Below are 25,448 nucleotides of genomic sequence, written 5' to 3' on the forward strand. Positions count from 1 at the left end.
TCTACTGATTACGTTTTCTGTATATTTAATTGATGTAAACTTATTTTTGTTACAGATTTTTTAAGATGAGATTCGAAAAGCAACTGCATATCTTGAAAAGCTGCATGCGGAATTTCTATCTGATTCTAAGCTAGAAGCTGAACCTGACGATGATGATGCTAGTTTGGAAGGAGACTATGAAGAAGTACAGGACCACGATACCGACATGGAAGAAGACATTGAGGAGAGAATCTTAGAATCTCCGAAGACAGCAGCGAAGATTGACTTATTTTCGTTCATTCATGTATCTACTTTGCGCAGCTCAAAAACTTGTTTTTTATTTAGTCATTCTTTATTTTCTTAGAAATAATTGTTTTGTATTTTTTTTTAATTTAGGTTTTTGTGATTTATTGGACTTAAAATGTGAAAAGGATATAATATCCGTTCACTTTTATTTTTGAAGCATGAGTTTAAGTGCAAGTTATAATAAATTTGTTTGCAAATGTTTTTTTTGTCTTTATATTTAAACAATTGACAAGATTTCAGACCATTTTTCCGAAAATATTTGTCTTTTGGATCTTTTCTGGATGTGCGGACTGTGAGTCCGCACGTTATACTTTATGTACCATCATGCCACCTTATCTCTGAAAGGTTAATCTGCGACTTTTATAATTTATAAGACAGCAGACAACGAATATTGAAAACAAAAAGGACTCTGCTATATTCAGTCACATTTCGTTTTCATTCGTCTAGGAAAAGGACAAAAATAAACTTCCTAGTACTCAAATCTGAGTAAAGATAGAAAAGTAAAAGATGGTTTTGCTTGCTTTCGATTCAGAGGGATGCACAATCGCTGGACAGCTGTTCCTGCCATTGCAGGCTTCCTCAACAGCGCCAGCGTGCACACCTCTGAATCGAAAACAAGCCAGCCCATCTATTTACGGGAAATCTCAAAGATCATTGAAATCCCCATTGGAACGCAATCCAGCGACATCTCTTGAACAAACTGAAAAGTTTCAGATGGAGAATTCACCAATATAATAAAAATTAAAATGGTAAATAGTTATTTAAATCTGAAACTTTTCTTGTTGAAAGTTCTTGCTCGTACATCCTTAATCTGCGACTTTTACAATTTATAAGACAGCAGACAGCAGTCACGTTGCAATTTGTGACTGCATGCCAGGGTTTGTCCTAGTTGGGTCAGAGAGAGCAGCATATGTGCTTCCTAATGAGAGACTAATAAGTTTCGAAACCGGTGGAGGTGCATGCTGCGCTCTCTGATTGAATTGGAATAATGATGCGGCTGTAGTTTCGTGTTGCAACGAAATTGAAAATGGTTATTCCTTTTTGATTTACATGTTTACTCTGATTGGAGTACGAAGGGAACCATTCTAGTTGGATCTTTACCGCACTGAGCAGATGGAACGCAAATTATATGGGACGTCTCATCTTAATAAAGAAAAATCATTTTAGCATGGGCGACATATTCTATCAGACATATTGAAGATAAACATGCCAAAAATATGATGTTTGACCAATGGGTGCTTCCATAGCAACCAAACTCAGCGTGACCAAAAGAAGAATGGAACGGTCGTTACTTAGACTGAAGCAGGTTTAAAACGAGGAAATAAAAAGGGCAGGTGTCACAGATATTATAGAGCGGATATCGTGATTAAAGGTAATTGAGCGTCCCGTATGGGCAGCATGAATGACTGGCGACCAACACAAAAAAAAATCAGTGTGGAGACCACGACCGGACAGAAGAAGGAGAGGTAGACCAACTACACGATTGACAGACGACGTCAAAGGGTTGCTGGGAATTGGTTGCAGGAAGATCAAGACCGACAGAAATGGAAGAAATTGAGGAAGGCCTATGATCAACTTTGTACGCAGAAGGCAGTGGCGTAACAAAATCCGTCGCCCCCCGTGCAGAATTGGAAATGGGACCCCCATTAAAAAATTACTAAATGCGATATGTGTAACAAAAAGTTATATATGTTCTAGCCTGTTATGAACGTAAAATACAGCGATACCGTGTAATTTATGTGTAATAACTCAAAAAGTAAGTATTCGTAAGTAAATTGCAAAAATGTAGCTTATACAAAAATGAAGTCTATCGACCACGTAAATGCAAATTTGTAGCTCATGAAAAATTGTTCTCATTCGTCAAATATAACCTGTAAAAAAGTAAGTAGAAAAAGTGGTGAATATAATAATATTAGGTCTCTATACATAGTAGAAGTAGAGTTATAGCTAATGAAAATATATTCATATTCGTTAAATTTCATATCGAATATTTTAACGTGAAATAACCAAAAATTAAGCACATTTCAGGGAAAACGCATTAAAACTTTTTTAAGTGTTTAACCTTCCGATGACCAACCTTTTTTTGTTACACGGATGACCAAGGGGGAGGGGGGGAAATGACTCCAGGTCAAAAATGTCAAAAATGACAATTAACAAAAAAATAAAGTTTTTTTTTGTTTTTTTTATTTTTAATTTTTTTTGGCATGGACTTTATGCCATTCAGCCAGTCACAATATGAGTATTAGTGTCATGTATAGTGTGTATGTTGAGTAAGTATCTTGTTACTTTGCAAAGTTGACGTCATTAGCGTAAAACTACTTGTAATTAAACATAATAGACGCTATTTTACTAAACATCAACTTCAGAATATATTTTTTATTCGTAAAATATAGGGAATTTTTTTATTTCAAAATATGAGGATACCTAGAATGATATTAAAGTCAAATAAAAAAAATAATGAGTTAAAAATAAAAAATACTTTTGAATTTATTAAAGACAAACATACGCTTGGGTCACAATTTCCCCCGCTTGGTCATCCGAAGGTTAAAAAAGTTTTAGGTATTTTAACTTTTTATAAAAATTTATATCGTCAAAACTCAGCGAGTTTTGATGATAGAAAATACAGTTAAAGCCTTTTTTAATAAAAAAAAATTCTGAAAATCTCCCTCTATTTAGCACCCCAAATGACACTAATCATTACCGCTTTACAAATTTTTCATAGATGACAAGATGGGGCCCCTGACATATTGGGCACCCCCCGCTAGCATCATACTGCGGGGCCTCTGTTACACCCCTGGCAGAAGGCTAGATGACGACAATCCATTTGTTTAATAAGTATTAATAAAAAATGTATTGTATGTATCTAATTGCAAATTAAATGACAATTTTTGTACTATGATTATTTCTATTCTCATTACTAGTGATTTTGCTTAAGTTAAAACATTTCATTTAAAGTAATTTTTACATTTTTATATACATTTTGGTATTTAAAACAAACCACGATAATACTCTTCTGCATATCGCTATAACAAATAATCAGATTTATATAATCACAAAAATTGTTCTCATATCTTGCTAGCATACAATGGTCTCTACGCAAAATGGAATGAAGAGATAACTATGTACAGCTTCTCAAAATTAACTGACATCCATTATATCCCGTGATTTGATTATGCATAATAATGGTAGGGGAGCCCAAGCGGGGATTTTTGCAGTTACTCGAGCGCGTCAGATTAGCATATGGGAGAAACCTGGTACCCTGCAGATGAACATCTACCATATATTGGCTCTTAACACAGGGGAGTTCGTTAAGGGGGGCCCGAAAAAAAAAATCTATCCTTAAAAATACTCGAAATTGTCAGATTAAGATAAGGTAAGTTAAGTACATGCAAAAGAGTGTATATTTCAAAAATCTGACTATTTGAGCAGGGGGTAAGGAAATGGGTGAGTCCCAAAGTTTCACAAGAAATAAGCGAATATGTCGCGAAATAAATGACAGATCGAAAAACTAAAAAATATGTGCTCAATATATTTTAAAAATCTATCGAATGATACCAAACACGACTTCCCACGGAGAGGGGTGGGGGGTAAATTTAATATTTTAAATACGAATCCCGCGATATTTCGCGAAATGAACATCAGATCGAAAAACTGTAAAATACACTTATTCGATACTTTTAAAAAATCTATCGAATGGCACCAAACACGACTCCCCATGGAGGTGGGGTGGGGGGGTTACTTTAAAATCTTAAATAGAAGCCCCCATTTTTTATTGCAGATTTGGATTCCTTACGTAAAAATAAGTAACTTTTATTCGAAACATTTTTTCGAATTATGGATAGATGGCGTTATAATCGGAAAAAACGATTATTGGAAATGGAAAATTAAATTAAAAAATGGCAAGCGCCCACTAAAATGGAAAATTTTACTTAACTTTTTTTGGTTTTAGGACCTACTCTTCACAACCCAATAGGTCCCCATAACGCTCGAGTGACTACACATTTAGCATACTTTGCTCCCCTACCATAATTAGTTCAGACTGTCCAAAACAGCGATTTACTGCTCGTCACCGCTAACTACATATTTGGGGAATTATTTAAATCAACTAACATAGTGCAGTCACTGAAGGTTTTCACCTCCGATTTCGTTTGAACCTTCATCGATTTTCATGAAAATTGGTAAATAGTTAGAGGATACATCAAGAAATAAAGATGACATAACGCCAACTTGCGCTTTTACGACTTTTACCCTGGGGGTGAATGTCACCTCTTCTCGGAGGTGAAAATTATTTTATTGAAAGTAATACCATAAGTCGATAGAGGGACAAATTCTAAGCAAAATTTGTTATATAAAGTTATCAATATAAATCAACACTTTTTGAGTTATTAAAGATTAAAGATTTTATTTTTTCGTAAAAAAATACATGTTTTAAAGCTGCTTTTCACTTATAACTCAAAAGCTGTAAGCTTTTATAAAAAGTTATTCTTACCAAAATTGAAGATAAAAAATTGAATACACTCCTCACTTAAAGAACTAAACTTATGTTAATTCAAAGTGAGTTGTACATAATTGAATGTATATTTTTTTCGACGAGTACCCAAATCTAAGTATTCAAGCTTAACCCTTAAATGCCCAAGGGTGGGTAAAAAAATGTCCACCTAATGCGTATTCCCTTGTAACATATTTATTGCGTGTTTAAATTTTTTTTTAAATTATTTATTGTTAGCCCTTTATCGAATGTTAATTTGGTTCTACCTTGTTCTAGTTTGTAAAACTTGTTACTAAAGTTTTCTATATAAATTCTCGTTGGTAGGAAGATAATTCATAAAATTATCGACGTATAATTACATAATCTACAAATTATCCGCCAATGAGGGGGCTGAAAAGAAGAATGTGGAGAAAATCGATAAATCTGAATTACTGGCTTTTACTTGTATGTTAATTTTGATCTACATTGTAATTTTGTTGTAAGGTTTTTAAATTGTTTATATTAATATTTTAGAAGATGCTGTGTTTATTAAGCATAAGATTCTTAAACTTAATCCGTTTCCAACAACTCTCAATAAATATATTAGCTATTTTCGAGGTGGACATTTTTTACCCACCCTTGAGCGTACATGGAACCTAAAAAAGGTTGGGCGTTTAAGGGTTAAATAACGGGAAAACGATGCATTTTATAAAATATAGCTTCTAATCACTTGTCCAATTACATTGGAATACCTATCAAATGAGCTCCAGAAGAAGTTAATAGCCTCAAAATTAAGCAAGTTATGATGAAAATCAGAGAACTCTTTCGAATTCTTTAGGAAAAAGTGAAAAATAAAACACATGTCATTTTCACAAAAATTAAAATTTATAGTAATCCTTGTAATAATTTCTTATAAGCATAAGTAATTATTTCAACAATTTTCACCGAATTTTAATGCAAATTTTTGATAAAAAAGTTATAATTTATAAAAATTAGAATTTTTAAAATTATCATAATTTTCATATTATATTTTGTTGATAATAACTCCAAAAATACTCAATATACGTAACAAATGATATAACACCAAATTTTATTTTTTTTTATCAAATAATTTACCTGGTTTACTATTTCTGTAGGGTAAAAATAATCGAGATAAAACGTTTAAAGCTTAAATTTTGCTGCGATAACTATGTAACCGGGGCCGTTTAACCTTTTATTTTTAAAAAAGTAAGGGGTATAAAGGATTAAATTTAACGTTTTTTAAGAGCCCTTGGAATTAACTTTTAAATGGTTTTTAGACGAAACTTATATCGTAAGGATTAACTGAGATATTTACAAAAAAACATTTTTTGAAAAAATTGTTAAAAGGTAAATTTTGAGAAATATTTGGAGCGTAAATTTTAATGCTATTGACTCGTTTGGGAGCTCATTTGATAAATATATAAAGTACTTTGACAAATATTTAATAAGTTTATGTTATAAAATGCATCATTTTCCCGTTATTTATGCTTGAATACTTAGATTTGGGTACTAGCCGAAAAAATATACATTCAGTTACCTATAACTCACTTTAATTTTAATAAAACGTTTTTCAAGTAAAGAGTTTATTTCGTTTTTTATAAGCTGCTTCAAAATTGGTGATAATAACTTTTTTGTAAAAACTTATATTTATTTGTGAAAAATCGGTTAACCCTTAACTACAGACATCCGGTATTTTTTACCGGCGGGCATTCCCAAAATGTGGATTTCGTGGTAACCTCACAACTTACAAGTTCATGTGTCTCTGTACCTCTCGGGCAGTTTGTATAACAATGCTAGTCAAAGCGTGTATTGTGTATTGTCAATATTTTCTTTTCTGGTACACATCAAAAATCTTAACCGGTAAAAATTACCGGATGTCTGTGTTAAGGGAGTATTTTTATATGAGTACTATATTTGTAAATCTGAAATGTTTACATTATTTTTTTGTGTTTTTGCGGAAAAAGTAAAGAAATGGACTGTGGAAGACATCCTGGACCTTCAATGAAGGTTAAATTTGAAGATAAAATTTTTGAGGCCACTTTGCAAAAATGGAATTGCCATTTAATTTTATTACAATTTTACCCCTTGCAGATTTTTTTTCATGGATGTAAAAATTTTCGTGGATGCTATTTTATATTTCCTTTGTGATTCTATGTTACGTTTATTTGTTAAAAAAAAGTTTAAATTTTTGTCCATAGCATTTATGGCCGTTTGTTTCAATAGACCAAAAATGTTACCAAAATTCTGGTTTAATAGATTATTCTTCAAAAATCTTGTATTATATTATTAAAATCACTCATTTTACCATTTTTCCCATATCTAGAGACTCCATAAAAGCACATAATGCAAAACGTTTTTGTTTTTTATTATTAACTTTATATTTTGACTCTATTTTATAATGACCGGTAAAAAATACCGGGAGTCTGTAGTTACGTGATAATATTGGGATGTCTGTAGTTAAGGGTTAAAAACATGCATTTTTCTCACGAAAAATTAAAATCCTTGATCTTCAATAACTCAAAAAGTTTTGATTTTTCCCAATAACTTTATATAACAAATGTTGCTTATAATTTGTCCCTCTATCGAATTGTGGGGTTATTCCGAATAAAATAATTTTCACCCCTGAGAAGGAATGGCATCCACCCCAGGGAAGAAGCACAAGTTGGCACCATGTCACTTCTTTTCCTTAAGACATTATCTGCATATGCAGGGTAGATCAACAACAGATGCAATTTTCATTATAAGGCAGTTGATGGAAAAATACAGGAGTAAAGAAACAAACGCTCATATGGTATTCATTGATCTTGAGAAAGCATATGATGGAGTTCCCCGAGAGATTCTGTGGTGGGCACTCAATAAGAAAGGAGTCCCTGGTGAATATGTAAAGATTGTGAGGGATATGTATGAGGGAGTAACGACTAGTGTTAGGACAGGTGTGGGAGAGACTGATAAATTTCATGTGAAAGTAGGATTGCACCAAGGCTCTGTGCTTAGTCCGTATTTATTCTCATTAGTTTTTGACCAGATAACAGCGAAACTACAGGGTAACATTCCATGGTGCTTAATGTATGCTGATGATGTCGTGTTAGTAGGAAATAGTGAAAGAGACTTAGAACAAAAACTGGAACAGTGGAGACAAGCTCTGGAGGAAAAAGGTTTAAAACTTAGTAGGACAAAAACAGAGTATTTGGAATGTTCATTTAAAGATGGAGCTACTACAAATAAAATGGTATCTTTGGATGGTGAAATGATTGTGAAAAGCAATAGTTTTAAGTACCTAGGATCGGTATTACAGAGTAATGGAGAAATAGATGGAAATGCATGCAGTAGAATTAGGGCTGGATGGATGAAGTGGAAAGAAGCGAGTGGTGTGTTGTGTGACAGAAAAATTCCAGTGAAGCTGAAGGGAAAATTCTATAAAACAGCCATAAGACCGGCTATGATGTACGGAACTGAATGTTGGGCAGTGAAAAATAAAGAGGAACAACGAATGCATGTGGCGGAAATGAGAATGCTTAGATGGATGAGTGGAGTGACAAAGAAGGATAAAATTAGAAATGAGTATATTAGGGGAAGTCTAGGTGTGGCACCAATTGATGCCAAAATGAGAGAGCATAGGTTAAGATGGTTCGGTCATGTTCAACGTCGAGACGTTAATCACCCAATACGAAGAATAGCTGAAGTGCAGATTCCTGGAAGGAGTAGGAGAGGAAGACCAAAGAAGACCTGGGGGGAGGCGATAAGGCAGGACATGTTGGTAAAGGGGATTAACATTGATATGACCCAAGACAGAATTGTGTGGAGAAATGCAATTAGGGAAGCCGACCCCGCATAGGGATAAGGCAAAGAGAATGATGATGATGATGACATTATCTAACCACTTACCGATTTTTATGCAAATCTATGGAGGTTCAACAAAATCGGAGGTAATAGCTCATATCCACCATCAGTAACCCCACTAACAAGCATTATTTTATTTTAATAATATTAGCATTATAGGATTCCAACTCAGTTCCACTGTAGCAATTACTATGAAGTAATTTCGCCACAGGTATAAGCTAATAATATGTTAAAATGGAGTAAAATTGGTTTTGAAAATTATTCTAGACCACTTACCAACAACCTCCATTTTGGCCTCACTTTGGGCTGAAGCAAACGATGGTGCCTCTGCAGATACTTCACATCTAAACAGTCCACTGGTCTTCCAACTTACGGGACGAATGACAACTTTTTTGCTATCTGATCGACTCATCTGGAAAGAATATTCAAAATTATTTTATTTATATTTGGTCAAAGTAAAAACATGAATAATCGTAATTTTCACCTGCGTATTTTATATTCTAAACCGCCATATTTTTTTAAATATTCTTTTTCGAAAACGATTTCCAGAGTCGAAATCAAAACATCAAAAGCATAAATTTTGTGTCTGTGTTAACCACGGATTCTTATTTTTTTTTACCTTGATCTATTAGTTTTGTTACATTTATACCCGTTCTTTTTAATGTATATATGACCCTATTAGACGGAGAGGCAGCACTGAAAAATCTCTTTAAATTTACTAAAGCTAAATTTTTCACAGTTGATTACTGTGATTGTGTAGATAAACATACTGCGGTCGGTCAATCGAAACGTAGAACAGTGGTTACTGAGAGGGTATCAAAGTTGCTTTCCTACGAAGGTAATTAAATCCATTTACTAAGGCTGAAAATCAGTACACACATTCTAAATTGAATATAAATAAAAGTTATTATAAAAAAAATAAAACGGGATAATACCCGAAGGTTGGCTGTATACCATCTAGTTAAATAACATTAAATGAAGTAAAACTCCCTAGTGTAGTTGGTATATTTAAAAAAAATTCTAAAAAATTTTTAAAAATCCAAACGGATTACGTTTATAAGTTATTATAGTCGGTCAGCTGTATGACGGGACAGAGCCGGTCGGTCGGCCCCAATGAATGTACAGGGTTGTTAGCTATATTTTGACCCCCTTTTAAACTGCTTTATTTACAGAATTAGAAAAAAATACAAAAGGTATTCGATTATTTAATTATGATTTTTTAACATATATATATATATATATATATATATATATATATATATATATATATATATATATATATATATATATATATATATATATATCGTACTAGTGACGTCATCCATCTGGGCGTGATGACCTAATCGACTATTTTTTTATATGAGAATAGGTGTCGTGTGCTAGCTCATTTGAAAGGTTGTTCAATTCTCTATACAGCACTATAAACATTAAGATCATTATTTATACAGAGTGTCCAAAAATTTTTTTGAATTAATAAATAAACAATTAATTTAATTAAATTTTTTTTTTGACACCCTGTATAATTAATCATGTTAATGTTTATATTACTGAATAGGGAATTGAATAACCTTTCAAATGACCTAGACTCGACCCCATTCCTATTTAAAAAATAGTCGATTACGTCATCACGCCCAAATGGATGATGTCATTAGTAGGATATATATGTTAAAAAATCATAATTTAAAATTGAATAACTTTTGTATTTTGCTTTTTTTCTAATTATGTAAATAACGCAGCTTACAAGGGGTCAAAATATAGTGAATAACCTTGTACATTCACTGGGGCCGACCGACCGGCTCTGTCCTGGCATACAGCTGACCGACTATAATAACTTTTATTTATATTCAATTTAGAATGTGTGTACTGAATTTCAGTCTTAGTAAATGGATTTAATAACCTTCGTAGGAAACCAACTTTGATACCCTCTCAGTACCCCCGTTCTACGTTTCGTAGACCCTGTACTGTTTGACCGACCCTAGTATGTTTCTCTACACAATCACAGTAATGAACTGTGAAAAATCTAGCTTTAGTAAATTCAGAGAGATTTTTCAGCGCTGCCTCTTGGACTATATTTATTTCTTTCAAATAGTTAACCAGTAATTTAATTATCTCCATTTCATGACAACTTAGTAGATACTCTATACTAATTGGAAAATACACTTTTGTTTGTAATAGATTTTAATATAATTGGTCTATATGTCTCTGGTTAATTTTGCATTCAAAGAAAATATGATCCAAATCTCTAATCGAAACATTATCACAAAAGCAAACTGATAAATTAACTATTCCTTATTTATGTCGATATGCCTCATATTTTCCGAGTCGAGTTTTAATCTCACGATAGTAGAAATTTCGCTCTTAGGCATACTTAAATATATATTCAGATGGTAAAGGAAATTGTTGAAATAAAGACAAATATATAAATTTTTTGACATGCTTGAGACAATATTGTTACAGGTATATGTACAGTCCCTGGCCATATTATTATTTCCACCTATGAATTTTTACAAAAATCAACTATTCCACTAAGTACGTTTTGTTTAAAATATGATTTTTAAATTTAATTTTGTTATGCAATGTTAATGTTATTCATTAACTATAATATATTTAATAATAAAAAGCAATAAAATATTTGAAAATATTCCATATTTATGTTTTTTTAATATTTTGTTCAACTTCTGACCTTAATCAGATCGAAAATATTTGGGAGCTTTTAAAACGACAAATTTCCGATGAAAAGGTCACTAACGGAATTGATTTCATTAAAGGACTAATATATCGTTGAAACCACAATGACACATTGAAGCAAAAAAAATTTAACTGCATTGAAAGTATGCCAAGTCGGGTACTAGTGGTAATCAAAGTTAGAGGGGGCTCAGCCAAATATTAAAAAAATAAAAAATGTGATATTCTCAAATGGTTTATTGCTGTTTATTATTAAATGTATTATATTTAATAATAAACACCAATAAAACATTTAAAAATATCACATATTTTTAGTTTTTCAATATTTTGCTGAGCCTCCTCTAACTTTGATTACCGCTAGTACCCGTCTTGGCATATTTTGAACGCAGTAAATTTTTTTTGCTTCAATTTTTTTTTTTTTTTTTTTTATTTAAAGAGATAAAGTCGCATACACCCAAAGGTTATTAGCGACATTCCTGTAACATTTGTAATAATATTAAATTTAACATTTATAACAATCAATCATTTTAACAATTAATTAGAATTTGAGAACAATTGAACATTTGTAACAATTAATTAAGTTAAATTTTGTGTAACATATTTATACATTTTAAGTAACCCAATAAATTGTCCGGAACTAAATTTTTGTTGAGGAGTGCTTTCAGGTTATTTGGCAAATTGTAAAACTGTCTTTGATTTACATATTTAGGACAGTCTATCAAGAAGTGCTTTATACTGTCTACTGTATTGCATGTTTCGCATTTTGGAGGTTCACTATTTGAGAAGAGATAGGCGTGAGTATACCTACAGTGTCCAAGTCGTAGACGTGTAATAATAGTTTGGCATCTTCTGCTTCTGACAGTGGACTTCCATGAAAAAATGTCACTTTTGATGGTTCTAAGTTTAGAACTAGAGTCATTCCACTCCCGATTCCACGCACTTAAAATTGTCCTTTGCTTCAATTTGTCACTGTGGTTTCAACGATATATTAGTCCTTTAATCAAAACAATTTTCACAAGAAATTGTGAAAAAAAAAGAGGAACAACGAATGCATGTGGCGGAGATGAGAATGCTTAGATGGATGAGTGGAGTGACAAGAAAAGATAAAATTAAAAATGAGTATATTGGAGAAGTCTAGGTGTGGCACCAGTTGATGCCAAAATGAGAGAGCATAGGTTGAGATGGTGTGGTCATGTTCAACGTCGAGACGTTAGTCATCCAATACGAAGAGTAGCTGAAGTGCAGATTCCTGGAAGGAGTAGGAGAGGAAGACCAAAGAAGACGTGGGGGGAGACGATTAGGCAGGACATGTTGGTAAAGGGGAGTAATATTGATATGACCCAGGATAGATTTGTGTGAAAAAGCTGACCCCGCATAGGGATAAGCAAAGAGAATGATGATGATGAGACACGTAGCCTTCTGAAAAAGCTGTTAGGAGAAATGTAGCAAATAAGTATGGACAATAAGTAATTTAAACGCAAAATTCCAAACAATTTTGTCCTTATTCTCACATTCTATCTTTAAAATACACACTTCAAAGTAAGGTATTAGGACAAAACCACAACTCTACAGCCGATAAAGTTTGCCGTGCCTTAGGGTAGTGTACTTGGTCCGTCATATATATGGTCTCTATATTATTTACAAAGATGATCTTTCCCCTAGCAAAAATATAACCATTGAAACATATTCTGCAGATGATACGGCTGTTATAGTATCTCACAAAGATCTTGTCATTGCTTCTCACATCCTGCGGATTCACTTATAATGCGTTATTTCCTCTTTGCTAAAAATTTATACTCTACGAAGGAGTGCGTGTCCAACTGCGGCATTAAATGGTCAGCTTTGGAACAAAAAAAAAGATGCAAAATATCTGGGAATCCATCTGGTTCGACGATTCACTTATATGACACACATATGTGCTAAGAGAAATCGACTGGGCTTAAAATTTAGAAAATTGTACTGGACGTTAGGCCTTATGGTTAAACGTAGATCAAATATACGTTTTATTTATTCTTGTAGTGACCCTGAGTTTTGGATTAATTTTCCTAATTAGATATAAATATGTGTCATAACCTCAAACCGGTCAATATTGTTTATGTGTGGATGGTTGTTATTTAATCTGTCCACTATGAGTATCTTTGTCATAGTCTTTGATATGTTAATTGCAGACCTACTATTTGAATTTCGTTTTCAACCAGTCTTACTTACTTACTTATTCCGTGGCGCTACAACCCTTCGCGGGTTTTAGCCGATTCGACAACATGCCTCCACTGTTCTCGGTCTTGAGAAACCTCCATCAAATTCTCCACGCATATAGTGTTCAGGTCTCCTGCTGTATTATCTGTCCACCGGAGTTGAGGGCGTCCACGTGGTCTTCTTCCAGTTGGGACTTCCTCCCATACCAGCCTTACTCTTCTTTGGTCAGAATGTCTTCAGAGGTGTTCTGCCCATTGGAGTCGTCTGGACTTTATTTCTTTTATGACGTTGGCGTCTGGGTATAGTCCTTCAAGTCATTTGTTAGTTATTATCATTTTTGTCCTATTGCTTCATCAAGTACAGGCCCAAAGACCATCCAGGTCCTTCCTCAGGATTTTTCTTTCCCAAACACGTAGTCTCTTTCCGTTTGCCTTTGTTATCGTCCACGTTTCGCTTCCATACATCACCGTGGATCGTATGATTGTTTTATATACTTATATCTTTATACATCTTGTTAGATGTTTGGATTTAATACGGTTTTGAAGGACATAAAAACATCTGCTGCCGGCTTGTATCCTATTCGCGGTGTGCAAGTACTTGGAAAGGGAAACGAGAAACGACCGTGCGCGAGTCGCGGAGAAATATTGCAACTATCTTAAATAATTCATATTGTCAATTGAAATTGTCAAATTGACGTATATTTCATACCTTCTGTCATTGAGGCAGAAAAATTATATATTGCTCCACAATATTGATATGATATACAATTATTATATAAAGGTAAATTTAATTAATTGTATTTTGCTTGCAGTACTGCATTTTAATAACTGATTTTATTTACTACATACAATTGTTTACATTTGCTAAACATAACCTGCATCTTATTTTTTCTTCTTATTATTTTTTTGGATTATGGTCTTGACAATTATCCAGCAACCAGGACTAATATAATTGGCCAATATAATTAAAAGTGCGAATAAAAGTACAGAGCGTAGAAATAGAGGTCGCTTTGCCGAACTTGCACGGTCCCAATTGATTATTAATTGTGATCCGTTATTGTCTTTAGTTTTTGTTTTTCCAAGATACTTAAATTCTCTAACGCGCTCAAAGTTAAAGTCACCAATGGTGATGTTCTGACCGATTCTGTCACTTCTTTGGTTATGGTGTCTCACATACATATATTTCGTTTAATTTTCATTGATTAGGAGCCCCATCTTCTCTGCTTCCTTCTCAAACCTAGAGATGCATAAAGTCAAACTAGTTTGATTTTATTCAGCAAACTTGACTTGACTTGAAAACCAAACTTTTTTTGTAAAAAAGTTTGACTTGACTTGATTTCGATATCTTTAGGTTTGACTTGAAATCAAACTTCTTCAAACAGTTTGAAGTCAGTTTGAAAATTGAATATCATATCGGGCAACGTGTTTATTTCCAATTCTCTCTGCTACTCCGCCAATGGCGGATCTAGAAATTGGCCTTTGGGGGGTAAAAATAAGACCTTGATGGTAGAACCGTTTTCCTCTTCTTCTTTTTCTCAAACTATCATTTTAAGCGATTTTTCAGTGATTCGGTGTTTATTTAAACTTTGCATTCTTTTATCGTAACATATCAATGGAAAAAAACAATGTTTTAATTGAATGGACTCAAAAAATGTGAATATTGGTCATTATAACATGTTTTTTTTATTTAAAATAAGTTTTTGATCAAATTTTAGTGTAGAAAACGTTAAAATACTGTTTTTTACATGTCATGTTCCTCCATTTCCAAAATATAAGTTCTTCGATTTGGCTGAAAATTGGCCCACACGTGGCCAAAACACAGGACTTTAAGTGGTTCGACGAATTTATATAGTTATTTATACAATACAATAAAAGTTACATGCAATAATATCAGAGTCAAAATTATATATAGTCCAGTCGGGTTAGCATTTGATCTTGTATCCGAGCTACCCAAGCAAGATTCTATTTTTCTAATGTTTAGGGAGTCGATAGTAGTGTAAATTTAAAATCGAATGAATTGCGCCGTTACGTTAGCCGCCATCTTCATTTTAAATGAGAACCGTTTTTGCTCAATATTTCCGCTATTTTTAAATTTTCGACAAAAATAGTAAGGGCTGAAATTGGTGAAAATATGATTTCCTATAATCTCTTTTATTATAATTTTTTGGTGTCGTCAACAATTTTATCAAAAACTTGTTTTTAATTAAAATAACTTATTATAATGCGTTATAATCAATTTTTGAGTCCCTACTATTAAAACATTTTTTCTATTGATATTTTACGATAAAAAATCGTCGGTGATGTGACAATACCTCCTATCTGCTTTTTCATGAATTTTCTAAGAGAGATTTCAAACTTTTTTTATTGTCACCTCCTGTTTTATATGATATTTTTTGACTTGTTTTGTAGTAAATTCAACAATTTATTTACTACAAAACAAGTAAAAACTTACATATGAAAACAGGAGGTGACCCTAAAAAAAGTTTGAAGTCTCTCTTACAAAATTCATAAAAAACAGATAAGAGGTATTTTCACATCACCGACGAAATGCAAATTTGTCTAAATACATACCAAATCACTGTAAAATCGCTTAAAATTGTATTTTGAGAGAAAAAAAAAAAAGAATTAAAGAGAAGATATAGGTACACTAAGTTTCAGACAAATCAGATCCAAAAGTTTGTTCTGAGCGATTTGACCTGGAATGTACCAGGTTTATAATCTAATATATTATATTTAATAAAACGTTTCACTTAAAAAAACTAACCAGTAACCAGATTAGTACATTCAAGATATAAAGAACTTAGGAATTACTAAACGGGGGTCTTAAAACTTGTAATATGAAGAAATGAATCTACACGGATAGTTTGACTTTCGAACAGGAATAAAGCACTTTGTTACTACGAGTTCTCGTTAAGGGGAAAGGTGTAAACTGTCGCCTGTCAAAATTTTCAATGTGTTTTAAATGTAGATATTCATTTTTTTTTAATCCTGTATTTTTTTAAAATTTAAACGCAGAATGAAAGAATACATTATTACCGAGACCCGAAAGTCCCTTAGAATAAAAAATAATATCTAAGTTTCTTTTAAATGAAATATTTCAATTAAAAATCACACTAAATTTTCCCTTTTATTTTCACTCTGTAACTCATTAAAATAATAGTCTAAGAGCTAGAGGCGAGAAATCATCGTCATAAGTAATATGGAGTTTTGCATGTAAAATGTGTCTATTGTATGTTGATAATTATGACCCCTTTCAGGCTGACACCTCAGTGGATACAGGGAGTAGCAATAAGGGATGAAAGGGGAAAGTTAACGCAGTCATTAAAGGTTTTCACCTCCTATTTTGTTAAACCTCCATCGATTTACATGAAAATTGGTGAGTAGTTAGAGCACACCTTAAGAAATAAAACTGATATGGTGCCAACGTGCGCTTTTACCCTGGGGGTGGATGCCACCCCTTCTCAGAGGTGAGAACTATTTTATTAAAAATAACCCCACTAATCGATAGAGGGACAAATTTTAAGCAAAATTTATTACCTCTAATTATTAAAATAAATCAATACTTTTTGAGTTATTAAAGATCAAAAATTTGAATTTTTCGTGAAATAAATGCATGATGTAAAGCGGTTTTTCGTAAATAATTCAAAAACTGTAAGTTTTATCAAAATAGTTATGATTACCAAAATTGAAGATCATAAAAAATACAAGAGATTTGTTATTCGAAAAACCTTTGAGAGTTAATAAAAAGTAAGTTATAGGTGATAAAATGTATATTTTTTTCGGCTAGTACCCAAATCTATGTATTCAAGCTCAAATAACGGGAAAACGGTGCATTTTATAAAATATATGACACTTGTCAAAGTACTTGGAAATATGTATCAAATGAGCTCCCGGAAAAGTTGATACCATTAAACATTATGCTACAAACATTTTTCAAAGTTTAGGCTCCAAAAATTTGGAGCTTAATTATTATATTATTTATATAAGTTTTTAAAATTGTTCTAAGACATTTATATAAAGTATAGCAAAAATGTATTTGAATATTATGGCACATGTGCCCATTATTGGACACCCTCAGTTTCTGTACATATTCAGTTTATACAGGGGCGGTTCTAGACCAAAAAAAGTGGGGGGCAAGGGAACACAACCGGTGAATAAACAAGATAACGTGCCTTTTTAACGAAAATTATAGTACAAAAGTACTGTAAAAACTGAAAGGGGGGGCAGCTGCCCCCTGCTACTGGCTAGAACCGCCACTAAGTTTATATCGATAGAAAAAATTCAATTAAATATCGAAAAAATATAAAAATAATATTTTAGTAACATACATTTAACTAATAATAATATGTTCTTTTTATCATTCGTAACTTCACGCATGTGCTCTTAAATTGACGGATTGATGATATTTGATCAATATTTCCTACCTTCAATTAAAGACTATGAAAGATCTACAAGAAGTAACAAAGAAGTCGATCGCGTTTTCTGTATATCAGGACCCAATCAAAAGAGACGAGTCGATTTTATTAAAGAGTTAAGAAATAACAAATTCAAAGAGGCTTTGGTTCGATTTTTTTTACTTATTGGGCTGATAACGAAATAGCACCTTTTCTGCAAGGTAAAATAATATATGTTAATTTTGTTGAGTGTCACAAATTTTTCGTTAGTAAAAATGGAGAAGTGCAGAAAGACGAAACTCCATATTTTAGTTGTCCAGCTCATGAGGAGGCAGACACTAAAATAATATACCACGTATGTCAACTACAGAAAGATGCCAATGTAATCATAAAGTGCTCAGATACAGATATTTTGGTTATTATGTTAAGTAATATGCATCACTTGAACAGTAATTTACACATTTGGATACAGTCTGGAACCGCAGGAAAAAAACATTATGTTGATATCTGTAAAATTTACGAACATTTTGGAGATTTAATATGCAAAGCTTTAGCCGGTTTCCACGCTCTAACTGGCTGTGACTATAATCCATGTTTTCCAATAATAAGTGATGAAAATAATTATGATAGCGATTTTAGTGAATGTGACAGCGAAAGTGAAAAATAAATAGTATTTTCAACGAAAATTTTGATTTCGTTTATAAATTCGCAAAGTCCGGTCGTTCGTTCCTGCGTTGCCACCCCGGCAATATCTGGAGCTTATGTACCGATGTCAATGTAGTTTTGTCTCCTGAATCCAAATCTGAAAACGGCATTTAGATATCTCAAACCACCTTCGAGATAACCGACCTCAAAGACAAGTTGCATCTCGGGACAGCAATTTATGATTTTTTAGCAATTTTAGATAGCGAGATAATTCTACAATGGCGACACTGTACGTAAAAATGTTAATGAAAATTTCATATTATTTCAAAAATATATTACTTCATATAAACTGTAAAAGAATTGAAATATCAAGTAAATAAATATTACTTATTAATTTTAATGTAAGTAATGTTAAATGGCAGGTTACAAATTTTTGGTGCTGTCTACCCAATGATTTATGTATTATGTATATTATATTGTATAATATACAGTGTGTCTACTTAAGTTGGACACATATATTACGGGACACTTTATTATTTTTAATTTTACGAAATAAAGTTAAAATTCATAAAAAGTTCCGCATCGTCTAAAACCTACGATTCAATCATCAGATAGAAAATTTTACTTATATTATAGGAGGTACTATAAAAAATATGAATTTCGCTCAAGATTAAAGTACCTTTTTTTTCACACTGTTGTAAATTATTGTTACTACGAAAAATGGTTTGGAATTAAAAACTGTGTTCTAATATATGCAATAGTTGTTATTATTATAATTAAATAATTAATAATTATTATAATAATGTAACTATTATCTACATTCTCTTTAATAAAAAGAAAATATTTAATTTTTTTCTCAAATTAGAGATACCTACCAATCATCATTTTCATTTATAACTCTTTTATTATTAATTTTACGAACAAAAATTATTCTTCATAAAAAGATCTGCACGGTCTAAAATCCAAGATGTAATCATAAGCATAAGATTATATAAAATTGTATCGATTTTAGTCGATGTGTAAAAAACATGAAATTCGCTCAAGAAATTCGCTCAGAAAAGTGCCTTTGTAGCTCACAATATTTAAATAGTAGGATATAATTGCACATTAAACATAATTTTTAATTCTAAACAACTTTTCATAATAGCAATTTTCCATATTAGGAATTTAAATACATAAAAAACAAAGTTTTCGTTATAAAAATGCTCGCATTTTTAATTTGTTTAAAATATTTCAATTGTAATAAAACGAACTTGATAATAAATTATGATCCTAACTTCATTCCCGAAATTCCATTAAAAACTATTCTGTTAACAAATTTCAAAATAAATATATAAATAGCGTATGTTTTAATTTTCACTTTTTCCTAAAAACTCGAAAGGGTTCTCTTATGTTCATCATCACTTGCTTAGCTTTGATGTTATAAACTTCATCTGGAGCTCACTTGATAGGTATTCTTGAGCACTTTGACAAGTGTTCAGTAAATATATTTTATAAAATGCACCGTTTTCCCGTTATTTGAGCTTGAATACTTAGATTTGGGTACTAGCCGAAAAAAATATATATTCCATCACCTATAACTCACTCTTTGCTAATTCCCAAAGGTTTTTCGAATAAGAAATCTCTTTTATTTTTTATTATCTTCAATTTTGGTAATCATAACTATTTTGATAAAACTTACAGTTTTTGAATTATTCACGAAAAACCGCTTTACATCATGCATTTATTTCACCAAAAATTCAAATCTTTGATCTTTAATAACTCAAAAAGTGTTGATTTATTTTAATAATTAGAAGTAACAAATTTTGCTTAAAATTTGTCCCTCTATCGATTAGTGGTGTTATTTTTATTAAAATAGTTATCACCCCCTAGAAGGGGTGGCATCCACCCCCAGGGTAAAAGCGCACGTTGGCACCATATCAGTTTTGTTTCTTGAGTTATGCTCTAACTACTCACCAATTTTCATGCAAATCGATGGAGGTTTAACAAAATAGAAGGTGAAAACATTTAATGACTGCACCAACTTTCCCCTTTCATCCCTTATTGCTACTTCCTGTATCCACTGAGGTGTCAGCCTGAAAGAGGTCATAGTTATCAATATACAATAGACACATTTCACATGCCAAACTCCATATTACTTATGACGATGATTTCTCGCCTCTAGCTCTCCGTCTATAAACATTATAGAAGTTTTCAAGGATTTTTGGCCCTCAGAAATAATGTAATCTTTCATGCTGCTTTTAAATTTTTAAAAAATATTTATTAGTTTTCTCAGGATTGGAAAAAAATAAATACATTTAAAACACATTGAATATTTTGACAGAATGGTTGCAAAAAAATACTATTTGGTTGATCAATGGACAATTCAAAATAATCATTTGGAGTTTTTATGACTTTCTTTTATTAACAGAGGCATTTATCTCATCAAACTCAACATATGGTACCAACCTACAGTTCCCTGGAAAACACGACAATTCAAAAGTATTTCTAAAATTTAAAACTGACCATAGGGTTATTGGTTTTATATATTTTTTTGGATACAGATTACAAAACTAATGTTATGTTTCGGTTTAAATTTTAAATAAATTAATGTAGATGCATTAAGTTTTCTTAATTATCCTAAATAGCGGGTATATTGGGTTTTATTTGTCTGTCTGTGGTTTAAACATCATATCAGCTCATGTTTATTTATTTGATTTATTTGATGTTGCGGCAGGTGATTTCAAAACAATGAAAATTGCAAAGTGCATAATATGTAGAAATAAAGAACAGCGTTATAAAATGACAAATAGTGAACTAATTCTTTAAAACAAAATTGAAAAGTCGCAAAGAATGCATTAAACTTAAACCTATTAAAAGTCTATTAAAAATATTATATTTTGTTGTTCCTTCATAAATTTTTGGTAAAGTAGGATAAATTACAGTTGTTATTATAAAAAACCACTCAACGAATTCTTTGTTTTAATCTAGTAATAACACTTAAATAAAAATATAAAACAGTGATATCGATAAAACGAAACTTGCAAGCAATTCTAAGAAATTTTTAAGAAATTTATTACCTTGTTTTAGTCCAGAAAGCCACTGCGCATCCGCTAGGAAAACGAACTTATTCCTTTCATTTGCACCATACTGTCGGTGGAAAGTAGTGTCGCGCACGCTTGATTAGCAATTAAAAAACAAAGGAGTTTTGAATATTATATTGCAAAAAACTCTTCGGGATTTCATCAATCGATGTTTAAAGAATATCTACTTACCTTGGCAGCATTCAAATTTTCAGTTTTTCACATAGTTTTTGAGGGTTAAAAATGGTCGATTTCGCAATTTTTCAATTTTTAATCGCTTATATGTCAAAAACTATCATTTCTGGAGAAAAGTCACCAAAGATCTTTTCTGTTTGGAATGTCCAAAAAACCTAAAAAAACTTTTTTCCATGCAAAGAAAATAATTTTAGGAAAAAAAAAATTTTTTAAAAATTTTTGACCACCTTTTGGTCCTGGCAACATGCAAATTTGTTAAAAGGAATCCTTTTTGAGTAAGATTGTGCAAAAAATCTGAATTAGAATATTTTTCCTAGCGGATGCGCAGTGGCTTTCTCGACTATTTTGACTATAATCGCTTCTATAGCAAGTTACTTTTATATGGAACTCATTGTATTATTAAATTTCTTATCTTAATTGGCAAACTAACATGTCTGTCTCAACAAAAAAGTATATCTCTACGAAATAAATTATTTTTCAAACTTTTTCAAACTAGTTTGACAAACAGTTTGAATTTTCAAACCTGTACAATTGACCAGTTTGACTTGACTTGAATTAATTGTCGGAAGGATTGACTTGAGTTTGACTTGAAATTAAGTAAAACTCAAGTCAAGTTCAAACATTCAAGTCAAACTTGTGCAACTCTACTCAAACCTGACAAAAGTTTCCTTCATCCTTAGGTTGGTGTTTCCTATTAGATCGATATTGTCTGCAAATGCCAGCAGTAAGTTTGGTCAATCGATGAAATACTGTAATTGACTTTTCGATTCTTGTACTTCTGATTATGTGTTCCAGAGTTAAGATGAAGAGTTCAATCTCCCTGCATCTCCCTGCTTTAGTCCATTGTATATTTCGAATGTTTCCGAGTATTGTTATTCAACTCTCACCTTACATCGTGTTATGTTCGTATAAAACTCCCTTAACCATGAATGTAAGTTGGTACTACGGTCAGCTAAACGACAGCTGGCAGATATAATATAATACTTTAATAATAAAATGAAACCACGTATAGACTTCTTCAAAAATAAAGTATCTTACATCAAGTACTACTTCATAACAAATACTTCATCATCCAGCCTCAAAAGTCCACTGCTGAACATAGGCCTCCTCCCCTCGTTTCCAACCCCATCTATCCTGCGCCGCCCTCATCCAGTTTTTATTTACCTTTCTTAAGTCATTAGTCCATCTTGTAGGCGGTCGACCGACGCTTCTCTTGTCTTCTCTTGGCCTCCATTCCAATAACCTCTTCGTCCATCGCCCATCTGTCATTCTGGCTACGTGTCCTGCCCATCTCCACTTCAACCTGGCTATCCTCTCGATGACGTCAGTCACCTTTGTTCTTCTCCTGATTTCTTCGTTTCTGATTTTGTCTCGCAGAGTTACAAATACTTACGTCTTTTAAATACAAAGGAATTGACAATTGGCGACGAGGGTAATGGATACAAATACTACAGACACTACATCAACTATAACGCTTCCAACTACAGCCGGTACAGCCACGAGTTCCTCGACTACAACTACAACGACAGTTACATCTGCTACAGCTCCAATAATGTCTACACAAGTTTCTACATTCCAGTTTTCCGTTGAACCTATTAACAAGACAACCACAAAATGGCACTGGTGAGTAAAACGATTGGAAGGGGCATACAAAGTTTTTAAAATTCCAGAGATAATGAAACTGGCCTATATACTACATTACATGAGGTCGGAAGCATACGATATACTCTGTGATAAACTAGCTCCACAGGTCCCTGAAGACAAGTCATATGAGGATACACTTAAGTTAATGGATAGTTTTTACCACCTTGCACCACTTGAAATTGCTGAAATATTCAATCAAAAAGACAGGCAGAAGGCGAAAGTATATAAAAATACCTACATTCTCTACAGAAACTTGCCATAAACTGCAACTTTTCCACATACTTAAAAAGTGCTATACGAAATCAATTTGTTTTGTGGTTTACAATCAATCAATCAATTGAAGCCAGCATGGAAACTTCAGAAAAGGATAGTAATCAATGTTTTCACAACAATAATTACAATCAGGCTAGTATAAATATTTTAAATATGAAAGCTAAAGTTCTCATAAAAATACAAACACTAGTAAATTTAATGATAATAATACAGTAAATAATCAAGTAGCTCTCCTAATAATACTTCTAAAATGTCAAATAACCATATTACTGCTTATTATAGATGCGGAGACACTTCGCATTTAGCCGATAAATGTAATAAAAAGCATTTAATTTGTAACTTTTGTAAAAAAGTAGGACATATTCAAAAAGTTTGTCTAAAGGCACAACAAAATTTATACAGGCAAGTAAATTCAGTAAACTCTGTTCAAGAGATTTAAGAAGTAAATGCCGGAAATTGCAAAGATAAATTTTTTATAAATTTGAAAGTGATGATATTTTAAATTTAAATGACATTTTAAATTTTTAAATTGATACTGGCGCTGCTGTTACAATCATAAATAAAAATATATTTGAAAAATATTTTCTTGCATTACAAATACAAAAATCTGATGTTAAATTAACTACATACTGCAAAAATAATTTAAATATGTTAGGTTCAATTTCAGTGCAGGTTGAGGACCAGGAAACAAAACACACTCTAAATTTGTATGTGGTGGATGGTGATGCCTACCCACTGGTTGGTCGGGAGTGGATACGATAGGTTTACAGCAACAAGACCGAAATCATTAGACCGAAAGCAGTAGACCGAACTCATTAGACCGAAAAGCACTTTACCGAAAGCTCACTAGACCGAACAGCATTAGACCGAAAAGCAGGAGACCGAAAAGCATTATATTGGTAGGGGAGCCCAAGCGGGGATTTTTGTAGTTACTCGAGCGCGTCAGATTATCACATGGGAAGAAATTTGCTACCCTGCAGATGTATCTCTAACATATATTGGCTCTTAACACAGGGGCGTTCGTTAAGGGTGCCCCAAAAAATATCTATCTTTAAAAATACTCGAAATTATCAGATTAAGATAAGGTAAGTTAAGTACATGCAAAAGTGTGTATATTTAAAAACTCTGACGATTTGAGCGGGGCGTAAGGAAATGGGTGAGTCAAAAAGTTTCACAAAAGAAGCGAATATTTCGCGAAATGAACGTCAGATCGAAAAACTAAAAACTACGTGTTCAATATTTTTAAAAAATCTATCGAAAGATACCAAACATGATATCCTACGGAGTGGGGTGTGGGGTAAATTTAAAATTTTAAATACAAATCCCGCGATATTTCGCAAAATAAGCATCAGATCGGAAAACTGCAAAATACACTTATTTAATATTTTTGAAAAATCTATCGAATTGTACCAAACACCACCCCCGCCAGAGGTGGGGTGGGGGTTAGTTTAAAATCTTAAATAGGAGCCCCAAATTTCTATTGCAGATTTGAATTCTTTACGTAAAAGTAAGCAACTTTTATTCGAAACTTTTTTTCGAATTATGGATTAATGGCGCTATAATTAAATAAAAAACGATTGTTGGAAAAAAAGTGAAATAAAAAATGGAAAGTCCCCACTAAAATGGAAAGTTTTACTTAACTTTTTTTGGTTTTAGGACCTACTAATCACAACCCAATAGTGACTGCAAATTTAGCATACTTTCTTCCCCTACTATTATTGCTATTAGTTACATATTACAT

General features: G+C 32.3%; 1 protein-coding gene across 2 annotated transcripts in view; it reads right to left on the reverse strand.

The window, feature by feature from the left end:
- The window catches only part of LOC126890528 (uncharacterized), a 512,073-nt gene that overhangs the window by 115,506 nt on the left and 371,119 nt on the right, over positions 1–25,448 (reverse strand). For both annotated transcript variants that reach the window (XM_050659532.1, XM_050659531.1), the window contains exon 4: positions 8,891–9,026. In XM_050659532.1, coding sequence (XP_050515489.1) covers positions 8,891–9,026 — 136 coding nt within the window. The remainder of the gene's footprint in view (positions 1–8,890; positions 9,027–25,448) is intronic.

The sequence above is a fragment of the Diabrotica virgifera genome, chromosome 8, assembly GCF_917563875.1.
Source record: "Diabrotica virgifera virgifera chromosome 8, PGI_DIABVI_V3a".
Classification (NCBI taxonomy): Eukaryota; Metazoa; Arthropoda; class Insecta; order Coleoptera; family Chrysomelidae; genus Diabrotica; species Diabrotica virgifera.